The sequence below is a fragment of the Serinus canaria genome, chromosome 26 (genome assembly GCF_022539315.1).
Source record: "Serinus canaria isolate serCan28SL12 chromosome 26, serCan2020, whole genome shotgun sequence".
Taxonomy (NCBI): Eukaryota; Metazoa; Chordata; class Aves; order Passeriformes; family Fringillidae; genus Serinus; species Serinus canaria.
In genome coordinates this window covers 2,859,963-2,887,235 of record NC_066339.1, presented here as the reverse complement: position 1 = coordinate 2,887,235, position 27,273 = coordinate 2,859,963, and the positions used below count along the sequence as shown (strand labels likewise).

At 50.8% G+C, this 27,273-nt stretch overlaps 1 protein-coding gene across 1 annotated transcript in view; it reads right to left on the bottom strand.

The window, feature by feature from the left end:
• The window catches only part of SYT6 (synaptotagmin 6), a 35,382-nt gene extending 16,961 nt beyond the window's left edge, over positions 1-18,421 (bottom strand). Inside the window, exon 1 of the mRNA XM_009097295.4 lies at positions 18,082-18,421. Within this exon, the coding sequence (XP_009095543.1) occupies positions 18,082-18,235 (154 nt within the window). The 5' untranslated portion in view covers positions 18,236-18,421. The remainder of the gene's footprint in view (positions 1-18,081) is intronic.
• Positions 18,422-27,273: the final 8,852 nt, after the last annotated feature.

Genomic DNA, 27,273 nt, shown 5'->3' with positions numbered 1-27,273 from the left:
CACAAAGAGAAAACATTGGCTATTTTTGCTTTCTTTCCTATAGTGTATAAATTCCAAGATCCTCATCCAGACCAAAACTTTGAGAGCTCAGGAGTCCAAGGAATACCAGTCCCTGATGGTGGAGGCAGGATTTGTTCTGGAGGCCAGTCTGCAGCACCAGGGCTGTGGAGAATTCCATCATGGATTGCTTTGAGCTCATGAGCAATTCCTTGGTGGCTGTGTTATTTGTACAAATAGCCCAAGTGCAAGTCAGGACAGAAAGACAAACAAAAAAACCCAGCAAAACCTGCAAAAGTTCATCTGGAACAAGCATTACCTCTTACCCATCCTATTTATGTCTATCCCTGGACCATAAATGCTTTGGGTGAGTTTGAATTCCCCACCTGAGCCCCAAGGAATGGGGTGGGTGCCCTGAACATTTCTGAACTGGGGAATTCCTCTCTGAGCTGCATCACAGCAGCTGTAAGTGTGAATGCTGATGTGCTTTACCTTAAACAGGAGCCATAAAACACCTCCTGTTCCCTTTGATCATGCAGTTTAGTTTGTAAAGCTGTAATAAGACATTTAATCATAGAATCACAGGATGGTTTGGGTCAGAAGGAAACTTGTAAATCATCTCATTCATTCATGGGCAGAGACACCTTCCACCAGACCAGGTTGCCCAGACCCCCATCTGACCTTGCCTTGATGTTAAGGCTGAGAAAAATCTGTGAAATATGAGGGAAGACTGGGTTTTTAATCTTGAATAAATAGCTGAATGTAAAAATTATGGGAAAAAAACCCCCACAATCACAACAAAACAACAAACCCCCACCCACCACTGGTGAACCATGACAGCAAAGTGCTCAGGAGCACATTTGTACCATCAGATTTTGCTCAGGTCTCTCAGGGATTCCAGCAGCCACTGCAAATTTGGGATAAGTGAAATCTCCAGGCAGCACCAGTCACAAAATGTGACTTCCACACCCCAAGAAGCCAACCCTGCACAGTGCCTGGGAGCCATCTGTTGTTCCTGATATCCTGGAGGATTTTGTTTTCCCACAAAATTACTGAGCCTAGCAAATCCAGCAGGAGCTCCAGGCAAAACTCCCTGGCTGCCTGTGGGTTTTTGACTCGAAGGGAAAGGCTGGAAGGGATGGGATGGGAAGGATAAACATCACCCAGAGGTTTTTGCAACTTCTCTTTCCCTTCCCAGCCTCCTGTACAGGTCATTTATTTTCTGTTGTAGCTCTGAGGTGGAAACACAGATCGCTGCTGGGGGGAATAAACAGGTCCCATCTTAGTCAATAATAAATAAGGTTGTACCAGCAGCAGAGCTTCCTCAGAGACTTGCCTAAATGTATTCTCACCAAAGCTGAGAGCACAGAGGTTCCACTTCACTATCCTTTCAGTTAAATCTTGGAATTGTGCCCAGGAAACTCAGTGTCAAACATTCATAAGAAAACTCAAGAACCTGGACTTTTTGCAAATACCTCTGTGTTGGTGCAAAGGAAATCATTGCAATGCAGAATCTCTCACTGCTGGGAATTGCTGCGTGACAGGGACGATTTTTTAAAGATATTTCCACCCATTCCAAGGAGTTTTATAGGCTGCATGTCTCTGCCAGCACACCAGGCTCATTAATGGGAACCATCAGAAATAATCTATTATCCTTTCAGAAAACCTGTTGCCAGCTTGAGAAAGATCCTGGTTCCTGTCACTCCTTGCAGGGCTGGCATTCATAATGTATCTGACAGGACTCACAGATACTTTCATGCATGACCTCCTACTCCTTCCTCTGACAGCTGACACAGAGCACCAGTGGAAGGGATCAGGATGGGATCAGGATTTTACAGACACTTTTTAAGCATCTGCCTGCTTAGAATATTGGGTTGTTTGAAGATGACACTGAATTCTTCAAGACTTTTTTGTGACTTATTAAACTTAAATATCAATTGGACAGAGTTGACCTTCATTGATTTAATGAGCTTTCTCTTATGAATTTGAAAATACCTGTTACTTTCTGAAAAATACCTGGTATTGAAAATGCTATGCTTTAAATGTCCTTTAACTCACAAGAAACTGTAAAAACAAGATAATTCCTCACCTAACAGAAAATGCCCTGGGGCCAGAGGCTGCTTTGGTTTTCCTGGCATGAGTGGAGGTAAGGCCAGTTCCCCCAAAAGGACACCAGGAGAAGAACAAGCTCCTGGGTTGATAATATCCCCCCTTTTTCAAGGTTTGGATCCAAGATTTGGGGAAGAGAGGGAAGAGAGGGAAAAGAGGGAAAAGAGGGAAAAGAAAGAGGGAAAAGAGGGATGTGCCTGCATCCAGCAGGGAGGAAGGGCTCTGTCTAATGCAGGAACAGCTCAGATCCCAGCTGCTCACAAGGGAGACTCACATCATCATTCTGAGCAATGTCCCACCCGGGGGAAAACACGACAAGAATGATGGTTTTGTTCTGTTTCCCTCTTGAAAATTCACAGTTATTTGCCACTTTGTTATCAGGTAAGTGCTGTGGTACGAGTGCAGAGCAGCTCCAGCCGTTCCTCACCCCGGTCCTGTGGAACTCAGTGCTGCTCCCTCACCCAGTTCCCATGGGAGACATGGGAGAAACTGGAAAATTGGTCTTGTTACAGCTTGTAATTGAAAAGATAAAGCTTAAAAGAAGGAGGTTGCAAACACAAATTATCATGGCTGTTTTCCAGCCTGGCTCCCTCTGGGAGCAAGCGCTGCTTCCCCAAGGAACCATTGGCTGGAAATGCTTTTGGCTGCAGGGCAGCAGGGACAGAGCTCCCACCTGAGCAACGAGGAGCAGGGGAGGGATGGACATGGACACTGACAGGATCCACCCCTGGAAGAGCTCAAAGCCAGGCCAAGACTTTGAGCAAGCTTGTCTAGTGGGAGGTGTCCCTACCCATGGCAGGGATTTGGGACCAGATGATCTTTAAGGTTCATTCCAATCCCTCAACGTTCCATGATTCTGTGATTCTGTGATCTACCTGATATGTTCAGGATAAGCCATCGAGCTTGTGTACTTATTATATTCCTATTTCACATCCCACTAGTTACCAAAACACCCCAGAAAAGTCCTGAAGCTGACAGCAATGGGGACACCAAGAGCACAAACAAGACTGGATTCCCTCAACGTCACCCAAAACTGATCCCATTTCTCCTTTGACTTGACTTCTTGGTTCGTGTTTTTACTGGTTATGTAACACCCAAACCCCTTGCTACTGAACCACACCAAAAAGCTCAAACCTGCAACATTTCCAAGGTCACTGCTTCCGATTGCCTTTAAATCAAAAACAAATGGCCCAGGGCAGGCCAAAGAATCAATGGTTTACAGTTTAAAACTGGGAAGCTAAAAGAAAACTGAGGAAGGGACAAACACTCCTTGGTTTGTCCAGCCCTTCCCACCGTGGTATCTCTGGATCATAGAGCAGCTCCTCAGCTCAACCCTCTTTTTGTTTCATCCTGGATGGAGCTAATGAAGAGATATGGTCCAACTGCCTTTCAGCTTGATGTCCCTGCTGACTTCCTAATGCCTGAACCGAGTTACCAAAGGGGATAATTAGCAAAAGTCCAACCCAAAAGCGATTAATAATATGACAAAGTCATGATTAGAGCAGTCTATTAACTGCAAGACAATAGTGGTCTAATTGTGGCAACATTGACTTTTACTGCTGTGAAGTAGCTTGTGCTGTCATTAAAGAGATTCATGGATAACTCTGAGTTTAATGTGCAGAGTTATATTTAATATCCCAAGATGTAATTTAGCTTTCCTTCCACCCACTCCCCACAGAGAAAACACAACATGTTTGATGGCTCTCTCAGCACTCCAGCAGCCATTAGTCATTCCAGCTACCTGTTGCATTTGAACAATGTTGGAATGGCACGAGTGGAAGTTGGAGAGGCTGGAAATTCTCTGTGAGGTGCAGTGTGCCACCAGCCCCTAGGACCTGGCTGTCCCCTTCCTCTCTTGTCACATGCGAGGGCACAGACATTTCCTCAGGCCCTGGAGCCCCTCACCAAGGCAGTGGTGACACTGACCTGACCCTCTGCCACCTTCTGCCACACACAGCCACCAGCCTGACCCTGCCAAGAGCCCTGGGACACCTTCCTTGTCAGAGGTTCTTCCTCCAAAGCTCTCTGGTGGTTCATGGAAAATTTGGGCATCAGGGAGAGCTTGGGATCCCTTCAGCTCTAAAAGCAGCTCCTGGCTGTTCTGAGCTGCAGCCTGGGGCAGGGAACATCCTCCCACAGCCAATGGCCCTGCAAGGGCAGCTCCAGGAGGTGGCAGAGCCCAGAGCAGGGTGATGGTGATCACCTCACTCACGCTGGCTGGGGGACTGCCTCCCCAGTGCCACACAGCAAGCACCACTCACACCAGCCCAGCAGATACTTGCAGGCTTCTCTGTCCATTTTCTCCTGGGTTTTTCTCTTGCAGGAGAGCTTGTGAGGATATATTGTTCTGTTTCTGCAGGGCTTTGCAGGGAGCACGCACTCCAGTGATGGATTGGTACAAGAGGTGCTGCTGGAGGAGAGCAGCAGCTCTAGGGCTACAACACACCACGTGAGGCTCCCACCAACTGCTGAGCTCATTTTCTCTCGATTGAGGAGCATCAGAAATGTAATCCTGATTAGCTGAGGGCTGGAAACTGGGCATGGGGGCTGTGGTGGGTCTCAGAGGTGAGGGCAGGGGGGAGCACAGGGCAGCACCTGCAGAGGAGGAGGAATGGTTCCATTAAACCCCAGCACAGAGATGTTTATTTAGCAAAGCTGCTCAGCTTTGGAGGAAGGAATGCGGACTGGATGGAACAGAAATCAAATATCAGAGCCCCACAGCAGCATTCAGCAGCACAGGGACAAGAGGGAATGTCCCCCTTGGGGACACAGCATGGAGCAAACCCTGAGGGGCAGCAGGGAGGGCAGCAGCAAGGGGAGCCCTTTGCAACAGGGATTCTGGAAAGGCAGCTGGCTGGCTGATAAATCCTGGGATGCTGCACTGGGGGAGAGGTCAGCTGCAGTGCAGCAGTCCTCAGCCAGCTCCTCATCCCCCTCCAAGCCTGCCATGGCCTCGGGAATGGCAGCAGAGCAAATGGTACAGATCAGACTGTCCCTGTCACCCCCACAGCCCCAGCTCCTGCAGCAGCAGGCTCTGTGTTCCCAGAGCTCACAGGGTGGAGCTCAGGGCATGGCAGTGACAGGGAAGCACTGTGAGCCCACTCTCTGACTGTCCCTGTTTGCTGGGGTTGTGCCAGTCCCCTACTGATGGCTTTGTTGTCACATTTCAGGCCCCCTTGCTGCCATTTGGCCGCCATTTGAAACTTCATCAAGTTCTGGATTTGCTGGTGGTGTTCTCCAGGCAGGCAGGCAGGAGCTACAGGAATATGCCCGAAATATTCCTGAGCTAGACGAGTCATTAGGAGCTGTCACTTCAAAGTCTGGCTGCTGTCAATTGGCTCCTCACAGGCAGCCTGGCAGCAGGAGCTGCTGCTCCAACAGCAGAGCTGGGTCCTGGAGAGGGGGAGATATTCCATCAGCTTCTCAGCAGATGTTAAAGGGACACAATTCTGGGTGGGGCAGAGCTCCTGCTGCCCCTCAAATGTTCTCTCATGCTGTGGGAGGTGGGAAGGGCTGCAGAGCCCCCCTGCAGCAGCACACTGAGCCTGTGGATCACTGCTGGTCCCCGGGTCACAAACACGGCTTTTAAGGCCCTCACAGCTTCTCTGTGCAGGGAGTGGTGGCAGCAGCAGGAGCAGGTGGCATCTGTGGACACCCTCAGAGCAGCCAGAGCTGCTGTACCCTGCCCAGAGCAGGCAGAGCTGCCATACCCTGATCTGCTGTACCCTGCCCAGAGCAGCCAGAGCTGCTGTACCCTGCTCTGCTGTACCCTGCCCAGAGCAGGCAGAGCTGCTGTACCCTGCTCAGAGCAGGCAGAGCTGCTGTACCCTGCCCAGAGAAGGCAGAGCTGCCATACCCTGATCTGCCATACCCTGCCCAGAGCAGGCAGAGCTGCCATACCCTGATCTGCTGTACCCTGCCCAGAGCAGGCAGAGCTGCCATACCCTGATCTGCTGTACCCTGCCCAGAGCAGGCAGAGCTGCCATACCCTGATCTGCTGTACCCTGCCCAGAGCAGGCAGAGCTGCCATACCCTGATCTGCTCTACCCTGCCCAGAGCAGGCAGAGCTGCCATACCCTGATCTGCTGTACCCTGCTCAGAGCAGGCAGAGCCCAGCTGCTGCTCAGGCTCCCTCCGGGCACAGGGCCCAGCCGAGGGCAGAGCTGCACCCCAGAGTCTGGGGGAGAGGGAAGGGAAATCACAGCAATGCCTGGCACTGTGACCCATCCAGAACAAAGCACAGAATCACAGAATATCCTGAGCTGGAAGGGACCCACAAGGGTCATCCAGCCCAACTCCTGGGCCTGCATAGACACCCCCAAATCCCACCCTGGGCATCCCTGGCAGTGCTCTCCAAACTCTCCTCTCTCACAGCCTCGGGGCTGTGCCCATTCCCTGGGGAGCCTGGGCAGTGCCCAGCACCCTCTAGGGGAAAAAACCTTTCCCTGATTTCCAACCTAAACTTGCCCTGGCACAGCTCCAGCCCTTCCCTCAGGTCCTGTCCCTGCTCACAAACCAGGTTATTTTATTCTCTTGGTAGCGAAAGCAAAAAAACACTGATTGTTCCTCTCATTTGGCCAGGGCTGCACAATGGCATGAAACATCCAGGGAGACCCTGACAGAACCCCCCCCCCCTCCCAGCAGACTCCCAGCACCACAGGCCAGGTTTCTCCAGATAAAGGCAGCCAGTCCCAGCTGCTCTGGACATGGCCAAGCCTTGTTTTGTTATTCCACACCAACCACAAGTAATTCCACAGAAGACAGCACAGGGAATGGGATTGAGAACAAGTTCTCACAGTTTGCTGAGCACTTTCACACTCAGCTCATCACACAGAGCTCCGTGGCAAAAGCCCCTCTCAAAGCAGAGGGCTGGGAATGCTTAGGAAGGGAATGTTCTGAGAGGAGACATTCAGAGAATTGTGGAATCATGGAATGGTTTGGGTTGGAAGGGACTTTAAAGCTCATCTCCTTCCACCTCCTGCCATGGGCAGGAACACCTTCTACCTTCCAGGTTGTTCCAAGCCCCATCCAGCCAGAGTCTCCCTGGAAGCTAAAATGAGATTTTTCCTGTTGCTGTGCTTCCCCAGTCCTTGGACACTGAGTCCTGCACTATCAGCTCCCACCAGCTTCCTCCTGCCAGCACAGGCTCCCCAGGAGCCCTGACAGAGCCTCCTCATCTCCTGCACACACTCAGCCATGAAATGGATCCTGGGAAGGTCAGGACAGGAATGCTCCAAGTGGCTGTGCCAAAGTTTCAGTTAGACAGCAAAAAACTTCTTAAAAATTAATTTGCTGCTACCACAGGGTTCCTGCCATGCAAGAGCTTATCAGAATGCAAACTATAAGCTTCAAAGGGGAGGATGAATCAGAAGCTATTTTGAGAGTAATTATATAAGACTATAAAACTCAAACCATCTCATTATTGCACGTTGAGGATGGAGACAACCCTTCCTATGGAGACCTCGCAGGGATCCAGTGTTTCCAGTGGCTGATCCATGGCCAGGAGCAAACAGCAGCCGCATCCCTCCCAGCCAGGCAGAACTTGCTTCACTGAGCAAGGCCAGGGCTTTCCTCACCTCTGGCTGTGTTTCTTGTGGGGATGTGGTTCTGCAGCTGGGAAATGAGCTGGAACAGGAGACAACTTCATCCAAAGTGTTTTCCTTTAGCTGCTGCATAATTTAGAATATCCTGAGTTGGAAGGGACCCACAAGGATCACATCCAGCCCCTGCCCTGCACAGACAGCCCCAAATCCCACCCTGGCATCCCTGGCAGTGCTCTCCAAACTCTCCTGGAGCTCTGGCAGCCTCGGGGCTGTGCCCATTCCCTGGGGAGCCTGGGCAGTGCCAGCACCCTCTGGGGAAAGAACCTTTCCCAAAATCCAACCTGAACTCCCTGGCACAGCCCCAGCCCTTCCTTGGGTGCTGTCAGTGGTCACAGAGAGCAGAGATTTCTCTGACAGTTTTCTGTCCTGGATAGCAACTCTCAGCTCGTTAGTGCAAGTACTTGAAAATTCCCCAATTTTATAAACTCCAAGTTCTAATTAAGGGAGAAAATGCTTAAGCTATAAATCTGCACATGGAATAAAGTTCTATTCCAGCACTCAAGGCTTTCCCATGTCAGCCTGGAGCCTGAGGCACCTCAGGCTGGCAGAGGATGAGCTCCTGGGACACCCCTGAGCTGTCACCTGCATTGTGCCCTGCCTGCAAGCAGCAAAGAGAGTTGTTTTTATCCTTGTCTACATATTCAGGGCTGCAGCTGAAGCTCCTGCTGTGTGCTATAGATGCATATTATAATATTGGCTTTTTGCAAATATTCAAATGGATTTTATATGTGTGATGTTAAAGTAACTTTGTTATAAAGATGTAGTTTTTATTTCTGTTGTTAATTAAGCTCAGTGAAATAGCTGCTTGTGTTAAAATGCTTGCTTGGATGGGATAACACCCAAGGAACACAGGATGGGGACACCTGTACAGATCTACCATCTATCAGCACTCACTGTCTGAAGGCAGTGAAGACCAAGGCCCAAAAACTGGAGGTGATAAGAATGGACTGAAACCACACCCAAAAAACACCCATGCTCTGAAAAGGCAGAACCACAGCAGAGATGTGCTAAACAATTCTTGGAGCATGTAAATTAGTTTGGGGAGAAGTTCCCTATGTATGAGGCTCTGTGAATATGCAGCAGGCTGGTGTAGGGAGAAGTATTTCAGGGGTGTCCCCACAGATAACAGGGTGCTCTTGGCTGAGTGCCAACCCTAATAACCTTTGCTCCATGGTCCTCATCTCCCACTGTCCTTTGTTAAACTTTTTACATTTTCACAGGAGACTGAAGGTGTTTTTCATGTGTGTCTTGGCCCAGAGGAGGCAGCACAGAGATGTGGGTGATGGCAGTGCTGTCCCCATCCCCTCTGCACCCCTGCCCTGGGTGGAGACTGTCACACCTCATGAGCTGATTAAAGGAGGGCATTAAACAGAGAAAAGACACTGTCACAGCCTTTGTCACCTGGTGCTCTCCAGTTCATGGTTTGGTCCTTCCTTCACCAGGGAACAGACAGCAAATGCTCTCAGACATGGGAGTGGGAGCGGCTCCAGGCCCCAGGGGCGTTTAAAAACCAGAGGGAAATCTGAACAGAATATTCAGAGGGACACATCAAAGGTGATTTTCAAATGCAGAGTCAACTGTGAGGCTCTTCATGTCCCTATGTGAATATGTAACAAAAAAAAGGAAAAATAAATCAACACTTAAAAATCACAGAATCACTAAGGTTGGAAAATGCCTCTAAGATCATCGAGTCCAACCAAATGGAAATGCAGAATGCACCAAAGAAAGGGATGTGAGGTGAGATGAGAGTTTGGTGGCCTGGAGCTTGTGCTTTTCCCATTGAACAGAATGGAGAAAGAGCTGATTGCCCAAAAAGAAGGCAAAAATCCTGAATAGCTGATGAGCACTGCATGGCTCTGGGGGCAGGAGGAGCCTCCAGCATGGCAGAGGCTATAAAACCCCACAGAAGCTGCATCTCTGCAGGGCTGCAACTCCAAATCTGAGTATCCAACATGCCAGGGTCCCTCCTGGACCCTGACTCTGCCCATGGACAGCCCTCAGCCCATCCTCAGCTTCATCTCCCCAGATGGACCTGGAGACAAAACTCCCCTCTCCCACCACCACCCACAAACCCCACTGTGTCTGTGGGCTTCTCACAGTGCTGAGAGACATCAGGGACAAGAACTGACCCCCAGTGAAGGGGCTGGGCTGGAGGAGACCCATCACAGGCTCCTGAAGACAAAAACTATGTTGGTTTTCAGCCAATATTGACCAATCTGAGCTTTCCCTCCAGGCTGCAGATTTGTCACTGAAACTTCTGCTGGCGTGTGCAACCCAAAGGGGAACTTTGTGCTGTCAGAAACACAGCCTTTCTGTTATCAAAAGTGACAAAAAAAAGAGGAAAAAAAAAACTTTTCCAAGCCAAAGGAAACATTCCCTGGTGATTTATGTCACTTTGTGACTTAATCAGCTGCTCTCTAGAGCATTATAAATGTGATAGGAAGAGTTGTCATTGCTTTCTGCCTAACTGATGACAAGCTAATGAACTATTATAAGCCACAGTGAATGCAATTATGGCACAAGGCTGTGTGCTAATCCCATGACATTTTCTCACAATATGCTGTAGCAACATCTGTAAACAACCCAGTGGTGCTGAACACACACAGTGGCCAGGGCTGGGGTTAAATCCCTGCTGAGCATCCTCATCCCCCGGGCTGTGACCCTGCACAGGCTGAGCCCTGTGTGCCAGGGGAGCCTGGATGAGGCTGCTCAGCACAGGGGAAACCTCTGATCCAGAGCTGGAGCTGAGCAGAGCCAGGCAGAGAGGAAAGCACGGGAATCCAGACACTTCTGGGATGCAGAAATCCAACTGCGTTTCAGGATGCAAAACGGAGCAAGGGAAAGCTTTTCATTCTCTCTCCCTTGAGCAACCAAAAAACCCTAGAACTTGAAATTTCCTTTTAAAAACTTGATCAAAGCTGTGTCTGCTGTGAGACACCAGGCTCAGCAGTGCCTCTGTGTCCCGACTCTCCACCCTGGAGCTGCCACCTCGCTGCCCCTCACTTCCTACAGTGGGATCCAATTTTGGGGAAAGGCTTCCCTGTGTCTCCCTCTCAGATCCCATTTTGGCTCAAAACCCCACTAAAACCAGGCTGCTCTGAAAAGATCTCAGGGTAAAACTTGGCAGGGAGCAGAACTGGGGTCTGTCCCCATCCCAGTGTTGGAAGTCTCCCACCCTGAGATCCAGGCTCCACAAGAGGACACGGTCTGGGGACCCCAAAATCCTTGGCCAGGGTGGGCAGAAGATCCCGAGCATGGGACAAGGCAGCCCTGAAAGCTTCCCAGAGCTTTCCTGAGTGCCCTCTGTCTAGGACATGGAGCCCCTCCAGCACCAGGGGCTCCTTGAGCTCCTGAGATATTCTGGATGCATTTATTGCCTGGACCTGCCCCATGGGACACCCAAAACTGGAGGTGCAGGATTCTTTCAGAACGGCCCTGGCTCCAGGTGCTGCAAAGGCTGGGTGATGCCCTGGAGCTGCCAACTGGAGCCACCTAGACCCAAACCAGCCCCAAACCCACAGCAGTCTCTATTCCTGTGTGCCTCTCAAGCAGCACAGAACCGGCAGAGCAGCACTGGCACACCCAGAGCTGGGCTCAGGTGGAGCAGCCAGGGAGGACTCACCTGCCTGGAGCCCCCACAGGGTACAGGGACCCTGCACTGAAATGCAGAGGTTTGGAACAGAGCATTTCTTTGTTCAAGCTGCCCTAAGTGAGGAGGGAACTTCCTCCCCATGGCTCTGATCCTGCCATCAGCTGCTGCTGCTGCTGCTGCTTCCATTAGCTTGGAGCAGAGACAGGGATCTTGAAGCCCTCCAATGTGCTGCAGTGAGCAGGCTGGGCTGCCTGATCCTACTCATTGATTAAATGGATTCTGAGATGCCCTTTTCCAACAGCTCCAACCACTCCATCCCCTGCAGCTCACAATTCTTTCAGCACGAACATCTTGCCCAGAGCTCAGATTCAGAGCTGGGATCAAACAACTCCAAGTAAACGCTCACCAGCATCCAGGAGATGAAGTGCTGCATCTGGAGAGAGAAACTGAGGAGGTGGCACCTCACACTGTGCCACACAGCTGTATTCATTTCTTTGCAACAGCTACAAACGCACAGAAAATCAGATTATTACAGGGCCAGGGGCTAGAATTCCTGGGCAATCATTATTCCAAATGGCCCAGGGCCATGTGCCTCAAGGATGGTTTGGAGAGGGCTGGTGTGAAGGGAGCTCCTGGCACGCTGCCTTCAGGCTTCACTGCACAGTTTGCTGTGATGTTGTCAAACATGAACCTGCTACAGCACAACAAACTGAACTAAACAGAGAGACACCCTCAGTCAGCAGCTGCGGCTCCGCCGCGCGCAGGGCTCCCCGCAGGAGAACTTTCTTTTTTCCCCCAGGCAGGGAAAATGTACATTTAATAGCCAATTACTCCAAAAATCTCCTCCCTGACCCTCCAGGATGCCATTTTGCAAGGTACAAATATAATTAAAGACAATACATGGCAGAGGGATTTAATTGCATCTCTCCCGAACAACTGCCAGGGCGATTGCTCTGTCAGGGAGTCCGCTGGATGGAAACACTCACAGACAAGATCCCCAATTTTCCAACACACAGATGGGAAGGGGAAATATAGATTGTCATCTTTGATGGAGAAACAGCAAATATTAAAGGTAGAAAAAGCTGCCTAACCAAGATGAGATGGAAACCTAGGGTCCTGAGAAAGAATATTTGATTGTAGCTGGAAATGTGAGCAGTGAGAAGAAACAGTTGTGAAAACCAAGGGTAGCTGAAGCTATAGTTAAATCAAACAATTAGATCAGACACGAGCCCCGTTCTGGGTCCGGTTTATCCCTGCACAATGAAAACACACACGGGAGAGGATCCGGCCACCAGGAGCACACGGCGAGTGCAGCAACTCCAGGCACAGCCAGGATGCCAAGCAACAAACACCTGCAAACCCAGAAAGACCAAACACCTTCCCGGAGTCATCCCAAAAAACCACGGGGAAGATCGGGCTGTGCCCTGGTTTGAACCAGCTCAAAGCACACGCTGCCTCTCAGTGCAACGCCGGGAGAATCCTGAGAGCAGGGGGAAAATGTTTCAACAGCAAAGGCGGTTTGCTGGAATTATTTTCATTGAAATGATGAAAACATGCTTTATGTTATGAAAAGAAAAAGCAAAGAATGATTAAAGTAACTTGAGGAACGTGGACTCACCAGAGCGGCGGCAGCTCCTCAGCGCGGTCCCTGCTCGAGCATCAATTAGCGGCGGCAGCGATCCCGCTGCTGTTTCTATGGAGTTGGGGATGCTGAGCCCTGACTATGCATGAGGCTGCTGCAGCTGCATCGGAGCAGGCTCCGGGTCCGCACGCATCCACAAACACCAGCAGCCTCCCTGCTCTGCCTCGGGAATGAAGCGAGCAGCGGCAATTAGGCGGCTGCAAAGCTGCGCCTATGCAGAGAGGGGCTCACAGAACACGCACACTCCACTCAGCTCCAGAGGGGCTTTTTATTTGCCAGGACCATCAGAGAGCATAGCCAGAGGCAGCTGGAGAGCCACGGATCCGCACACAATGCACGAGCAGAGACACATGTCAGGAGACAGGCGATTTAATCCGTTTTTTCCTCCATTTATTCGGCCGGTTTCAACCTTATTTCAACACAGTTTTACAAACCTTCCTCTGGCAGCAAGGTTTGAATCTGATACCTCCAGGATCCCAGCCTGGTTTAGTTGGGTTAAAGAGCAAATTTGCTGCACGTAGCTCTGGCTGGCTCTTTGCTGGGAAGAAAGGCAAGATCCATTTTGCAAGTGCATTACTCTGTGATCAAAAAGATATTTGCCCCAAGGAGCTGCTCCTCACATGCTGGGCCTCTGGAAACTCAAGCTTCAGTGATTAATATTAGCTTTGCCTGGTTGGCTTGGAGCATGTTTACTGTTATATTGATTTAAAATACACTTGAAAGGCCATTCAGAAAAGTGTGTTATTGTGCCTAGTGAGTAAATTCAAGACATGCCCATATTTCACAGGTAGTGGCTGAAGGCATCCCATAACCATGAATGAGGGTGTCATCAGTTCTCCCATTAGTCAAGCTAATCTATCAGGGGATAAGTGGTTTTTTTTCCTCAGAAAATACTCCAGAATCAATTTCTCGATAAAAAAATTATCTTCCTGCACCACCATTCTTGCAATGAAAATTCCTTTATTGCCCAGAAATTCCCCACTTTTTCCTGCCTGCAGCAAGAACACTTCTGTGCTTGGTTTAACATTTTAATAGTCTTTGCCAAGTGCCAGGAGGGTGTTCAGCACTGTACAAGCTGTACTGCCTGCACCAGGACCTTCACAAAGAGCAGTTCACACAAGGGGCAAAGCAGTAAATGTGCTCTGAATTATTGGGGGTTGGAACACAGGTTGACACCGTGTGCTGGGATTATCAGGAGGTCTCTCTGACTCTGTGCCTTCCCCAGCTGTCCTGTTCCCTCCTCTCACTCCAGCATTCTCCTCCTGCAGCAGGAAAGCACAGGAGCATTTTGCTGGGGTGGATCAGTGCACAAGGGAGGGTTTGAGGAGGGGTCTCAGCAGGCTGAGATGAGCAGGGTCTGCTGGGCACAACCTGCAGCCCCTCTGCACATCAGCCTCTGCCTCCTGCCCTGGTTTCACTGGGCAGCAAAGCTTTGTACAAATGGATCACTAAGGCAAAAAAAAAACCAACTTAGGTTGTTTAAAGAAAGCCTCAGGACAGGAGGGCTGAAGATAGAAATCAAACCCAGAGGTTTTCTCCTGGATGTTCTTTGATCCCAGAATAAATTCCTTCCTGTAGCCAGGCACCACCCTTTAAATCAACATCACCAGGTGCTGGTTCCAGTCACAGAATCATGGAATCCCAGGTTTGGGTGGCAAGGAGCTTGAAGTTCATCCAGTGCCACCCCTGCCATGGCAGGGACACCTTCCATTATTCCGGGTTGCTCCAAGCCCTGTCCAACCTGGCCTTGGACACTTCCAGGGATCCAGGGGCAGCCACAGCTTCTCTAGGCAGAACCAGGGCCTGCCCACCCTCAAAGGGAAGAATTCCTTCCAATATCCCACAAAAATCTACTCTCTTCTGTAACTCTCTTCAGCCCTGCAGGATCATTTCAGAAGGAGTCAAGCTCCCCATTCCCCCACAGGATCTCCTGGGCTGGGCTGGGCTGGGCTGGCAGCCTCTGTCCCAGCCAGGCTCTGTGAACCAGGGCGAGCAGGACCCAGCTCAGGGGGGCTCAGAGCAGGCTGTGGGGAACAACAGAACCTCCTGAGCTGGGAGGGACCCAGCAGGAGCACTGAAGCCCAGTTTCTGGGCCTGCACAGCACCCTGTGTCCCAAAGAACCTGCTGCAGCTCCACTCCCATAGGCAGGAGGGACAGGAAGAGGGGACACATCCCTGCTCCACGGCCAAGGACTTTGCCCTTCAGTACAGCTGCACCACAAACCCTCCCAGCTACACCCAAGAGCTCTCGCTGCCCCTCCAGGGCACAGAAGGGATGGTCCCATCCTCTTAAGGACCATCACCTATGGTTAATGCTGTCCCCACAGCCCAGATGACACTGCCAGCATCCCTGCCCGGCAGCTGAGGCCTGGCAGGGAAGAGAGCGATCAGATGGAGGCAGCTCCGGGGGAGGACTGGAGACAGGCACAACAAAGGGATGCTGCAGCTCGCTCCACCTCGGGCCAGCCAGGAGCTCAGCTCTATTCCTGGCACTGCCACGGGCCCAACTGCAGGGAGAGCTCCCCCTGACAGCCCCCCTGACAGCAGCACCAAAACCTTCCCCAGCCCAACTCCTCATTTTTCTGACAGGTTTGGCTGCGGGCGAGGCAGCAGCCTGCAATCCTCCTCTGCTGGGTGTGCACAGAGAAATGCTGCAGCTCGGCTGCTCTTGTTGGCTGTGAGGAGGAGATTCAGCTGTTACATAACCAGGGAGTAGAGGTGCATCCACTCCATCCACAGCAGCCCTTTCAGCCTCTCAGTCCACAATGGTTTAAAAAAAAATTAAATCACCGCACAAAAACTTACTCTTACATAAACGATACAGTAATATTATTTTTATATTCACAGGTTTTTTCCACTCTTGGATGCAGTTCAGGAAGGCTGATGATACCTGGCTCCACACATTCCCTGAGGATACTGCTCCCCATCCACGCATGAAACAGCAGAAAAGACCAAAGTGCCCCTGTGCTGAGCTGTGCAGGAGCAGCCTGCCTCCAGCTTTGGCAGTGCTTCCTTCAACCTCAACTACAGCAGGACACTCCACAAGCCAGGCTGATCCAGCCAGCAGTTAATAGATTTATCCAGGAGGCAACAAACTGCCTGAGAAGCCGGAGATTCCACATGAAGATGACAAATAAGGCCAGTTTGACTCCAGCAAATTTGGTGTTTGGCTGCTGGGGCTGTGCTGCCTGCACGGGTAAACTCCAGCAGGAGCCAGGGCTCCTCTGCCCCGCTCCTGACACAGCTCCTGCCTGGTGCCATCTGCTCACCTGCACACAGCCCCACCTTCCCCTGCCTGCCTTTGTGAGGACAGGTTTGCTGGGTCTGAACACGGGACTGCAGCCAGCCCAGAGCAAATCTGCTCCACGTGAGACTTCAGGATAAAATGGACAAAGCATCAATGCAGATAATTAGATAAACATCCAGACACTGATGGGGAAGGCTTGGTGACTGTGACTGTGTTAGTAAACACTTGATGCAAACAGATTTTTCCCCCTTGCTGGAGCAGCTTTACAGCCAGGAACTGAGAAATATTGGTACATGTCAGGCCCAAACTGTGTCCTCTGTGCTGTCTAGACATGAAAATGGGCCCAGTCGTGCAGAGCAGAGACAAGAGCCCTGGCTGCTCGTGCAGCCAGCCCAGCACAGCTCGCCCGGGGCACTGGGGCTGAGCACAGCTCAGAGCACACAGACATTCCCCCTGCTAAAGGCAGATGATGATGATGATGTGATCCTGACATGAACACGAGGTCCTGGACAGGCTGCACAAACAAATGCAGATCTGTCATATCAGGGTGGACAGAACAAGAGCAGTGTGGAGTATTTCTGCTGCAGAGTCTGGAAAATGCTAATTTTAGTGCAAGGTAAAGAATTCCAAATTGATGCACTAAGTTTGCAAGCTGTTTGCTCTGTTTGCAATAGTTGCATGGGATGTGATGTGTAAGGACACAACCAGGCATGGTAAGAGGCCTCCAGAACAGGCAGGTATAAAACAAACTCATTTAAAGAGGAGAATTAAGTTACAGGCAAAGTGGGATGTGGAAGGAGGGTGTTTGCCTGGAGCTATCAGCAAAGCTGAGCTGGAAGCACCACTGCAAACCAAGGGCTGGCAGAATCCTGGTGCCCTGTGCCCTGGGGGTGCCAGCTGCACCCCAGCACGAGATCCTGGCAGAGAGGGGCAGGAGAAAGGGAGGGAAGGTGACACAGAAAGCCTTGGGCAGGGATTGATGAGCAGCTGTGCTGCACAGTGTGCTCAGCAGAGGAGGAGAGTTTGTGAAAACCCATGGTGTAAAAAACTCTGTCAAATCCATTGGATTTACAGATCACTGCCTACAGGAACCTCAGAAGAAGCCCTCTATGAAAATGTTGAACTACACAAACAAACAACTTTGAGCAGGTTACCACTACTTCTAAAAGCAAAGAGATTTGGAGTTTTGCTCCTCAGCACATGAGCCTGAGTTCCAACTGCCCCTGCCAATGTCTTCTGAAATGACAGCAGGAGATCTCTGGGGTGAGCAGCTGGGAGAGCAGGTGGAGGGAAAATCCCCCCCTTTGCAACACAGAGCTGCCCCTTTGCTCCTAGAGCAGAATTCCTGCTCCTGACTCATCCCTGGCACACCAGAGTCCCTCCCTGGCTCTACAACCTGACCAGGAACAACTCAGGTAATTCTCAGGGAAGGTAGAACACACACATGAAAGCACACCAAGATTCCTTACTGACCAACAGAAATCCATGCAATCCATGGGATTCCCTCCATTTCTCAAACACCAATCAGTTCCTGCCACCCCAGTGGCTTCAGTAGGCTCTTTACTGCTTTTTGTTAGTTTGGGTTTGTTTCATACAGGACAGGAGTCTGTGTTTTTATGGAAAAGGAACTTTCACAAGAACTTTATCTCAGAACTTTATCCCAGCTTGACCCCCTTGCAGCCATCCCGTTCCACATCAACAGGTGAGGCAGGACTTGACCCAAAACTTCACCATGGAACATGTGGAAAGGGAAGGAACCCTCCCAGAGGGGTGCCAGGATCAACCCCTGGGTCCAACACGGGGCTCCCAAACATTTTCCTCCCCTGTAGGGGATGGATGTCCCTCCTGCCTTCCACGAGCACCCTCCAGCAGACGGGAGCAGGGGCCGTACCTGGCTCGGAGATAATCAGGCTCTGGTCAGAAGGCAGCAGGAGAAACTCCCTGCAGGTGTCCAGGTCCAAGCTGGGCAGGCTTTTCTTCTGGCACAGCTCGGTGAGGATGCTGATGGCCCTGCGACAGCGGCCATCCTCCCTGGGACCGCTCATCGCCCCGTCCGCATCCTCCGCTCCCTCTGCTCTCTAGGAAACTCTCAGCAGGAGGAGAGGCTGGGCTCGGGGCTCAGCACAGGAGCAGCTTCACTCCAGTTCCATCCTCTGCCGTGGCAGCACCTGCTGGGACACGCCGAGCTGCCCCAGGGCCGCTGCTGGGAGCCGGAGCCCGCAGCCCCCGGCGCTCCCGGTGCCTCATCGCCTCTGAGATCACAGCTCTGTTTACTGCCAAGGCTGCTCCAGACAAAGAACCTCCTACCAAACTCAGTTTCGTGCCCTCCACACGAGACGCATTAAAGCTGCAGCCCAGATAATTCCTTTTAACCCTTTCTCTGCTGCCCTCTCTCCAGGTGCGGAGTTGGGCGTCCCAACCCTGGATTTTGTGAATAAAAATGAGTGGTGGAAGCTCCTGGCTGAGGACAGCACATCACCAGAGAGGAGGTACCAGAGTGCTCCCACAAACACTGCACAAACTACTCACAACTGCCAAAGGCAGCAGAAGAAAAGCTGCAGGTTTTATTGATTTGTTTGTGCTGTCCTAACACACCAGGCTGCAGGTGGCAATAGAGATTGAGAACGCCATTCTAGTTCATAATTAGATTTTTTTCCTTTTACTTTCTGCAGTATTTTTTTATTCCTGATGCAATTTAGCAGGCAGGTCATGCCACATGACAGAGCATATATTTGACAGGCAATTGTGGAGCAGGCAATTAAAATTATGTACAGCAGGATGACTTCTTGCAGCTTGTACAAACCTAATGAGCATTGTGGAGAGCCAGGGCTGAGGCTGCACAGGTCCCTCAGCCCCACAGCACAGCAGGGCATGCTCAGATGCTGTTTGTGTTTTTGTTAATGACCTGCTGAAGCACTGGGAGCTGTCACAGCAGTGTCCCAGGGGTGGCACCAGCACCCAGGACAGCACAGGCTGCCCTGGGCACAGAACCTGTCCCACACCCCATTCCCAGGCTGGACAATTCCTCCAGCTCTTGGGCTGGTGTGACACAAAGGGTCTGGCTGGCACTTGAGGAGCACAAAGTTTCCAACAGCCCTGGAAAGCTGCATCAGGGCCCTTTTGGCCACCCTGGTCCCTCCTTGGCCAGCCCAAGGTTTTTTGGACGCCTCACCAGCACATCCCTGCTGTCCCCATGTAGCAGCTGTGTCTGGCAGAGCCAAGCTCTGCTTCTCCCAAAAACTTCTGTTGCCAGGACAACGTGAGTGAAACCTTTTATCAACCCAGTAACTGGTCACAAAGAGAGACTTTTAATTAGTCACCAGCCTGGCCAGTGCTCCAGGAGCTGCTGCTGTGGACAGGCTGAGGCAGAAGTGCACCCTGAGAACTCCTCCTGAAGGTGTTTGTCACCTGTCACCTGCAGCCAGCACCAGCAGCCCCAAAGGTCTGTGTTTACTGGGGAGAGATTCAGAAACTCAGAGCTAAACCAGAAACTTCCCAGAGATGAAGCTCAGGTAGAGTTTGCTTTACATTTAGATGACAAACTCCCTAAAGCCACTCACGCATTTTTTTTTCTTTAGAAACTAGAGGCTCAAATGGTGCCTCAAACCTGAGATTTGGGTCCATACAACATCTGCTTGGTTGGGGAGGGAACAGCTCCTCTTCTCTGCTCCTCCTTTCACTGCCTGCCCTGGGGCATTTGTGTCCCTGAGTCCCAAAACCAAAGGATTTGTGCCCAAGGGGATGCAATGAGCCCCAGGCATCACATCATGTCTCCAGCACAGCAACAGCTTCTGCCAGAGCCACCAAAACTGGCACCAAGAGAGGAGTTCCTGGAATATATCAGTCAAGTCTTGCATTTGAAATTTGAATTTATCTTGAAGGGATTTCAAGAGACAAAAAAACACCACAGCTAAACTCTTTGAAAAAGGTTAATGCCCAATTGAGAGCTTGCAACAAGGAAATCAATAATAAAATTCAATTATTTGGGGGGAAAAAGGGTAATTTTATTACAAGGGTAATAGCAAGAACTTTTACTTTTAAATTTAAAGTCACCTTGGGTCAAATATTCACCTTGATTTACATATCAGAGGATTCCAGGCTCGCTCAATACCAAAACCAGAAGATCCTGCATCCATACTCCCAACAAATATTCCTTCAGAACAAAAACCAGACTTTTTTTACACCTTTGAATTTATGTCACACACACTCTTTACTGTCCATCACAGAAGGCTGAGAAAGAGCCGGGTGGCAGCTGAAAATCCAAATGCTGCTTTTCCCAAGCAGGAGCTCTGGTTCCCAATTCTCCTCTCCCACAGCCCCACACACACCCAGCAGTTGGGGCACAGATTTTCCCTCGCATGTCCTGCTGAGAAGATCCCACTTTGCCCCATGGAGCAACCCTGGAGAAGTCAGATCCCATCCCCAGACCCTGCAGCTCCCTCCACTCCTCAGGGCAGCTTCTGGGCTGGCCAGAAATTCCTTTTTCCAGCTGCCTCAGACTGAGCTGAGCACTTGGAGACCAAACTGCTCCTCAAGCTGTGTTTCCACCTCCCAGCGTGAGAAGAAGAGACAATTCCCCAAATCCCAGGGAGCTGGCAGAGCTGATTCTCTGCAGGGGCTCAGTGGTGGTGTCTCATCCACATCCCCCCTGGCATTTTGTGTTTCCTGTGTCTGGCAGAGCTTTCCCTGCAGCTGCCTGCCCTTGGCATGTAGGGAAGCATGGATGCCTCTCCCTCACAGGGCAGCATTTATCTCCCCCCTGCTCCTGTCCAGTAGCCTGGTGTCACCCTTGGAGAGGCAGAGCCAACAGCTCAACACAGCAGCAGCTGGCCCAGAAGGGCTGGGAGTGGAGTAAACTTTGGGAGAAAGAGGCTCAACAGACTCGACAAAGAAATAAATTACAACAACAGCAACAAGAGCTGCAGCACAGCAGTTCTTGAATTACCTCTGACACAATCCCTGAGGACAGGAGCACAAAATGAATGAAAACTGCAAGGAGAGATGGAAAACTGCAGCTTGTGGCAGCTCGAGGCTGCTCACTGAGCAAGGCAGGGAGTGGGGAAATTCCTAATATCTGAGAGGCACGAAAGACCATCATTTTCCCTGCAATAAAGCAGAAGCCAAGCACCAGAGACAGCATTGCACAAACATTTGAGGAACTGGGAGGTTTTACAACATGCTGCAATTGGATTAATGAGGGTGGTGTACTCCAGACATATCCACTGGAGGGGATTTATTTCAGGGCTGGAGCAACCTGGGCTAGGAGGAAGTGTCCCTGCCCATGGCAGGGGCTGGAAGGGGATGAGCTCTGAGATCCCTTCCAACCCAAACCATTCCATGATTCCATGAATGTGGCACTAAGTTGGAATCCCAGATATATTTGTCCAGCTGAGACAGAACATGCTGTTCATTTAATCCACATTAGGATCTATTTGAAGCCATTATTTTTATTTCTTAATAATAACCAAGTCTGGAGAGGGAGCAGCAGCATTTATTTGTGCCAGCTCTATCTAATAGCATGGCACTGTTTACTTTCCCAGTTAATATAATAATTGGAAACAGCTCACAAAGGATCCAGAGCTTCTTGCCAGGAAAAATGACGTGAATCTGGATCCTTTGGCAACGGCGCCGAGTCATCTGTGGATAAACACAACATTTGGGATTGCTGTGCCCCTCCACACACTTCTCCAGGGTGGTGGAGGTGTGTGAACAGAGAGAAACCCACAATCTTCACCTCGTTCCTGCCTGCACAGAGGAGGAGAGCACTTTATCCTATGGAGACAGTGAGGGAGATTTAGTTGAAGTCCAATACAATTAGTTTAAAAAACAATTACTTTGTGCTAAGTATCAAATCTGCTGCACAGAGCAACAGCAGAAATAGAAAGGAAATATAAAGGTTCCCTCCTTGTGTGTTCTGAGTCTCTCCTGGCTGTTCATTCCCTGTGGAAATTTGGGGGTTGGGAGGAGTTATTTGATTATAGACACTCCACTGTTTGAGTATCCAGGAGGGAAGGAAGGAAGGGAGGGAAAGAGGGAGGGGGGAAGGGAGGAAAAAGAGGAAGAGGAAGAAAAGGAAGGAGGGGAGGGAGGGAGGGAGGGAGGGAGGGAGGGAGGGAGGGAGGGAGGGACGGGAGGTGCGTGTGAGGGAAGGGAGAGGGAGGCGAGGGAGGGCGGGAGGAGGAAGGAAGGACGGAAGGAAGGAAGGAAGGAAGGAAGGAAGGGAAGGAAGGAAGGACAGGAAGGAAGGGAAGGAAGGGACGGAAGGAAGGAAGGAAGGAAGGAAGGCAGGAAGGAAGGAACCAGGAAGGAAGGAAGGAAGGAAGGAAGGAGGAACGGAAGAAGGAAGGGAAGGAAGGAAGGAAGGAAGGAAGGAAGGAAGGAAGGAAGGAAGGAAGGAGAGGAAGGAAGAAAGGAAGGAAGGACAGGAAGGAAGGAAGGAAGGAAGGACAGGAAGGAAGGAAGGAAGGAAGGAAGGGAAGGAAGGAAGGAAGGAAGGAAGGAGGAAGGAAGGAAGGAAGGAAGCGAGGAAGGAAGGAAGGAAGGAAGGAAGGAAGGAAGGAGGAAGGAAGGAAGGAAGGAAGGAAGGAAGGAAGGAAGGAAGGAAGGAAGGAAGGAAGGAAGGAAGGAAGGAAGGAAGGAAGGAAGGAAGGAAGGAAGGAAGGAAGGAAGGAAGGAAGGAAGGAAGGAAGGAAGGAAGGAAGGAAGGAAGGATCATGCTGAATTTGTAGCCTAAAATGAAAATCCCTGGACTGCAGCTTGAGCACTCTCTGAGATGAGGAGTTTAAAGATAAATAACATATTTCCCTCCTGGGCACAGCCTGGGAGGAAACTGCTCAGCCCAAAGGCCACAGTGGCAGGGGGTGGCAGTCCCTGCTGCCAGCTCCTGTCCTGCAGTGCCAGCAAGGCATTCTGTGCAGGGCTGGCTTCATTGGATTCAGGGCAAGGAAATGTGGCTCTGTGTCCTGAAAAGCTCTGATTCCAAGAGGCATCTTGGAATATGCTGTGTAGCACACAAAGCTGGAGCCAGGGCCGGGGGGATTTGGAGCTGTGTGCATCCAGGCAGGAAGAGTTCCAGAGGCAGGACTACCACCAAAAGCTCTTTCCTGGTGGTGAGACTTCTGAAATACATTTTATTGACCTGGAATCTTTGCATATCCTCAAGGTTAAGAGTCAGAGCCTGACTTGGCAGGGCTGGAAGCTCTAAAAAGCCATTTCTGCTCCAGCAGCATCAGATGGCTGATGGTATCAGCTGAGCTGGGCTCAGGAGGCAGAGGATGAGCTGTGCTCAAGGCCATTGTCCAGAGAGCTCAGGGAGCTCTGACCTTCCACAGCTGCCTTTAATAGCCTCAATAAAATGGATGAAGTGAGAGCCTGGCCTGGCTGAGGTAGCAGGGACCCAGGGAAGTGCTGGAGCTGTGCCAGAGCAGATTTAGGTTGGGTTTTGGGAAAGGTTCTTCCCCCAGAGGGTGCTGGGCACTGCCCAGGCTCACCAGGGAATGGGCACAGCCCTGAGGCTGCCAGAGCTCCAGGAGAGTTTGGAGAGCACTGCCGGGGATGCCCAGGGTGGGATTTGAGGGTGTCTGTGCAGGTCCAGGAGCTGGGCTGGATGGTCCTGGTGGATCCTTCCAGCTCAGGGGGCTCCATGGTTCCATGACTTGGAAGCCTGGTGCCACCCTGTCAGCAGCCTCTGTCAGCCTGGCAAGCTGGGCTGATTTAGGACATAAATTTCAGGAAGATTATGGCAGCAAATCCCTGGAATGAGCATTAGGCGGGGATTAGAGCCATTTAAGTTCCTCTCCCTGGCTCAGTTAATCCTACCTCCCCAGGTCAGAGTGGCTGCTGCTCGTCCAGGGCTGTCAGAAGCTCGAGCTGGCCTTTGCCTAAATGTTAATGATCAATATTAACACATCCTTTCTCTGAGAGCAGATGAAAAACTGCTGCTTTTAGGGTCTCATTTCAGCCTTCTGTGCCATGGACACCTCTATCAGTATCACTGCATAATTTATTTTTAAAAGACTGCACCTTTTTGAAGGCCAATAAAATGCTGGTGTCAGAACCCAGAAGAGAGATTAAAATTTGTCCTTGGTTATAAAGTGCTAAAGATCCCTGGGAAGCCTTTGCTCTCACATCCTGCTCAGCCACTGCTGCTCAGGGAAGCAGGAGGAGCCCTTTGACATTTAATCCCGGCAGGCTCCAGGTGGCATCCAGGGTTTCCAGAGCAGCACAAGGCTTTGGCCATTGATCCCCAGCTCCAGCAGCCATGAAATGAGGGATCTTTAGGTTTGAAACATCCCCAGTCCACACAGCATATGGCTTTATCTCAGCACCATTTCCAGCAGGAAAGAAGAGGGCATTGGATAAAAGGCTCTGGATAAATTCCATGTGTCTGCACAGTCAGAGTTGAACACATCCATCTGCAGCCACCTTCCAGTAACACCTGGAAGGGAGGGCAGGAGGTCCCAAGCCCCACATTCCTTGGAATTAACCCAGGCTTTAAACCAAGAGTGTTTTCATGGAAACCAAAAAGCAAAGCAGGATATCCTTAATCTCAACCCTCTGGAAGAACCACTCTAAGTTGCTGTCTGTAATGAGAAATAAGGAGTTATAAGCTGCTTGGTTTTTTTCCCCCAGTGTGCTAACAAAGTATTTGCTGTATTCTGGTTATTTTTATCTCTCCCAGTGGAAATACAAGTAATAAAAATAGCAGTATTTTATAACAGGGAAAACAAAACCTATGGTGCACAATTGTGCCTCGGAGAGAAAACGCTGTAATGTTTTTATTTCAGGAGAATATTAACATGTGAAAAGAAACCTGAGAGCTCCTTGATTAACCTGCTCCAGCAGCCTCCAGAGAGGAGCATGAATGTGCAGGAGCTGCTTTTCTTGGGCTGCTGCTTCCCACCAACACTTTCAAGGAGCCAAGTCTTTGACCAAGTCTCCTTACCCCTGTCTCTCCTGCTCTCCCAGGCACCTTCCAGCCCTTGGGAGTGTGGTGTGGGTCACAGCTCATCCCACCCAACCATCCCAAACCTCTTTCACAGACCCACAGCCAGCAGTCCCAGTGTTTTTTCCTGGTTTGAGGAATGTGGATGTGTGTGGAGGAGCTGTTTACACATCCAGCTCACCCTCAGAGCCTCCTCTGCAGGGAGCTCCCCTGGGAGCCCAGAGCAGCATTTGCAATACTCCTATTAATAAAAAGAAAAAAGAGAAAGCCCTTGTCAATCACTTCACTACTTAATAATCTCCTTCCACAGGTGACAACAGACAGAATCCTAAATGACAGATGTGCTGGCAATCATGTCCCCAAGGACCCTCGTGGAGAAATAATCGGGTTCAGCTGAGCCATGCAGCACGTGGGCCTTTCCCAGCTTTGGTTCCTGCTGCATCTGCTTTCCCAGAGCTCCATACCCCCCAAAAGAGGGGCACCTCTGCAATAAGGCTGTGTGTGCCATGGGCAGAGCAGTGGGATGGTTTGGGAGGGAAGGGCCCTTAAAGCTCACCCAGTGCCCCCCCTGCCATGGCAGGGACACCTCCCTCCACCCCAGGCTGCTCCAAGCCCTGTCCAGCCTGGCCTGGGGCACTCCCAGAAGATTTACAGGCTGCCTTCCCAAACACAAAGGGTCCAGCCTAGGAGGGCTCACCCTGGAGAAAAGCTGGGATGGGGGGCAAGGGGATGGTGCAGGGGGACTCTCTGTGGGGTGTTGGCTGCTCCTGCCAGCAGCAGATCCCAAGGTCAAAAGAGTTCACTGGGAATTTTTTTTTGTTCAAGTGTCTTTTCTTACTGATAACATTATTTCCCAAGGCTCTAAATGACAAGAGACAAGGGCACCCTGCTGTTAGCTTTGGCAGAGAGTTGTTTGCTGAGTTCATCTGCTGTCTGACAGTCAGACATCCTCCCAGCATTGCCTCAGAGCCCAGCACCAGGGCAGGGCTGCAATGGGATGGACTCTAAGGTCCCTTCAACCCAAACCACTCTGTGATTCTGTGACTCTGAGAACTCAGGAACAAACAGGAAAGAACATTGTTGAGTCAAAAGGATCAAGTAACTCATCAGGGAACTGAAGATACAGGGCTTGATTTGGATGAAGCTCTGCCATCTTACAAATATGCACCCAATAAATCACATTTCAGCCATGATTCTGCAGCCAGAAATCCTTCCTGTGAAGCCACTTGCTGTGCCCATCACCCAGGAAAGGCAAGAAGGAGAGAGATCCTTGGAACCACAGGGCAGGACAGAGTCTCCAGACCCACCAGCATAACTGAATTATTTTCAACAGAATTTAGTTTTCAACAGCCAGCAGCAAATAAGGTGGCCTGGCACTCTGATGTTCTGCTCAGCCACTAGAAGGACCCTGGGTCTGTATCTGCAGGAGAATTAGGCTGATTATAATTAGGCAGGAGATTAAACTGGTTTGACATGTCCACAGTCACCCCCTGAACCATCAGCACCAGATCTCCTGCTGGGAAAGGGAACTGGGAAGTGGAGGAGTTAACAAAGAGCAGACTGAGGTTTTTCTGGACACCTAACTGGAAAAGAAGACTCCCAGACAGCACAGCAGAGGATTGAATGCTGACTACACACTCTGATTAATCAGGTTTTCCAGAGGGCAGGAGAGCATGGCACAAGACTGGAAAAGCCAGGAACAAGCTGCTACTTCATCGGGAGACCCAGATCACACACAGGAACCCAGAGCCCCATCAGCTCTGCCAGTGAGTAAGGAAGGAAGAGCCAAAATGTCTCGGTTCCCATCCATTCCATGGGCCACACTGGGGATCTCTGGGGTCACCCAAAGGAGCCCTCAGCAGGGCCCTGTGAGAGGAGCAAGGAGCAGGGCCAAGCCCTTCACTCCAAGGGAATCTCCCTTTCCAAAGCTCCTTCCCTGTCATTCCCTGGGCCACACTGGGGAATCTCTGGGGGGCACCAGCTCAGCAGGGCCCTGTGAGGGGGGCAAATGGAGCAGGGCCAAACCCTTCACTCCAAGGGAATCTCCCTTTCCAAAGCTCCTTCCCAGCCATTCCCTGGGCCACACTGGGGAATCTCTGGGGGGCACCAGCTCAGGAGAGCCCTGTGAGGGGGGCAAAT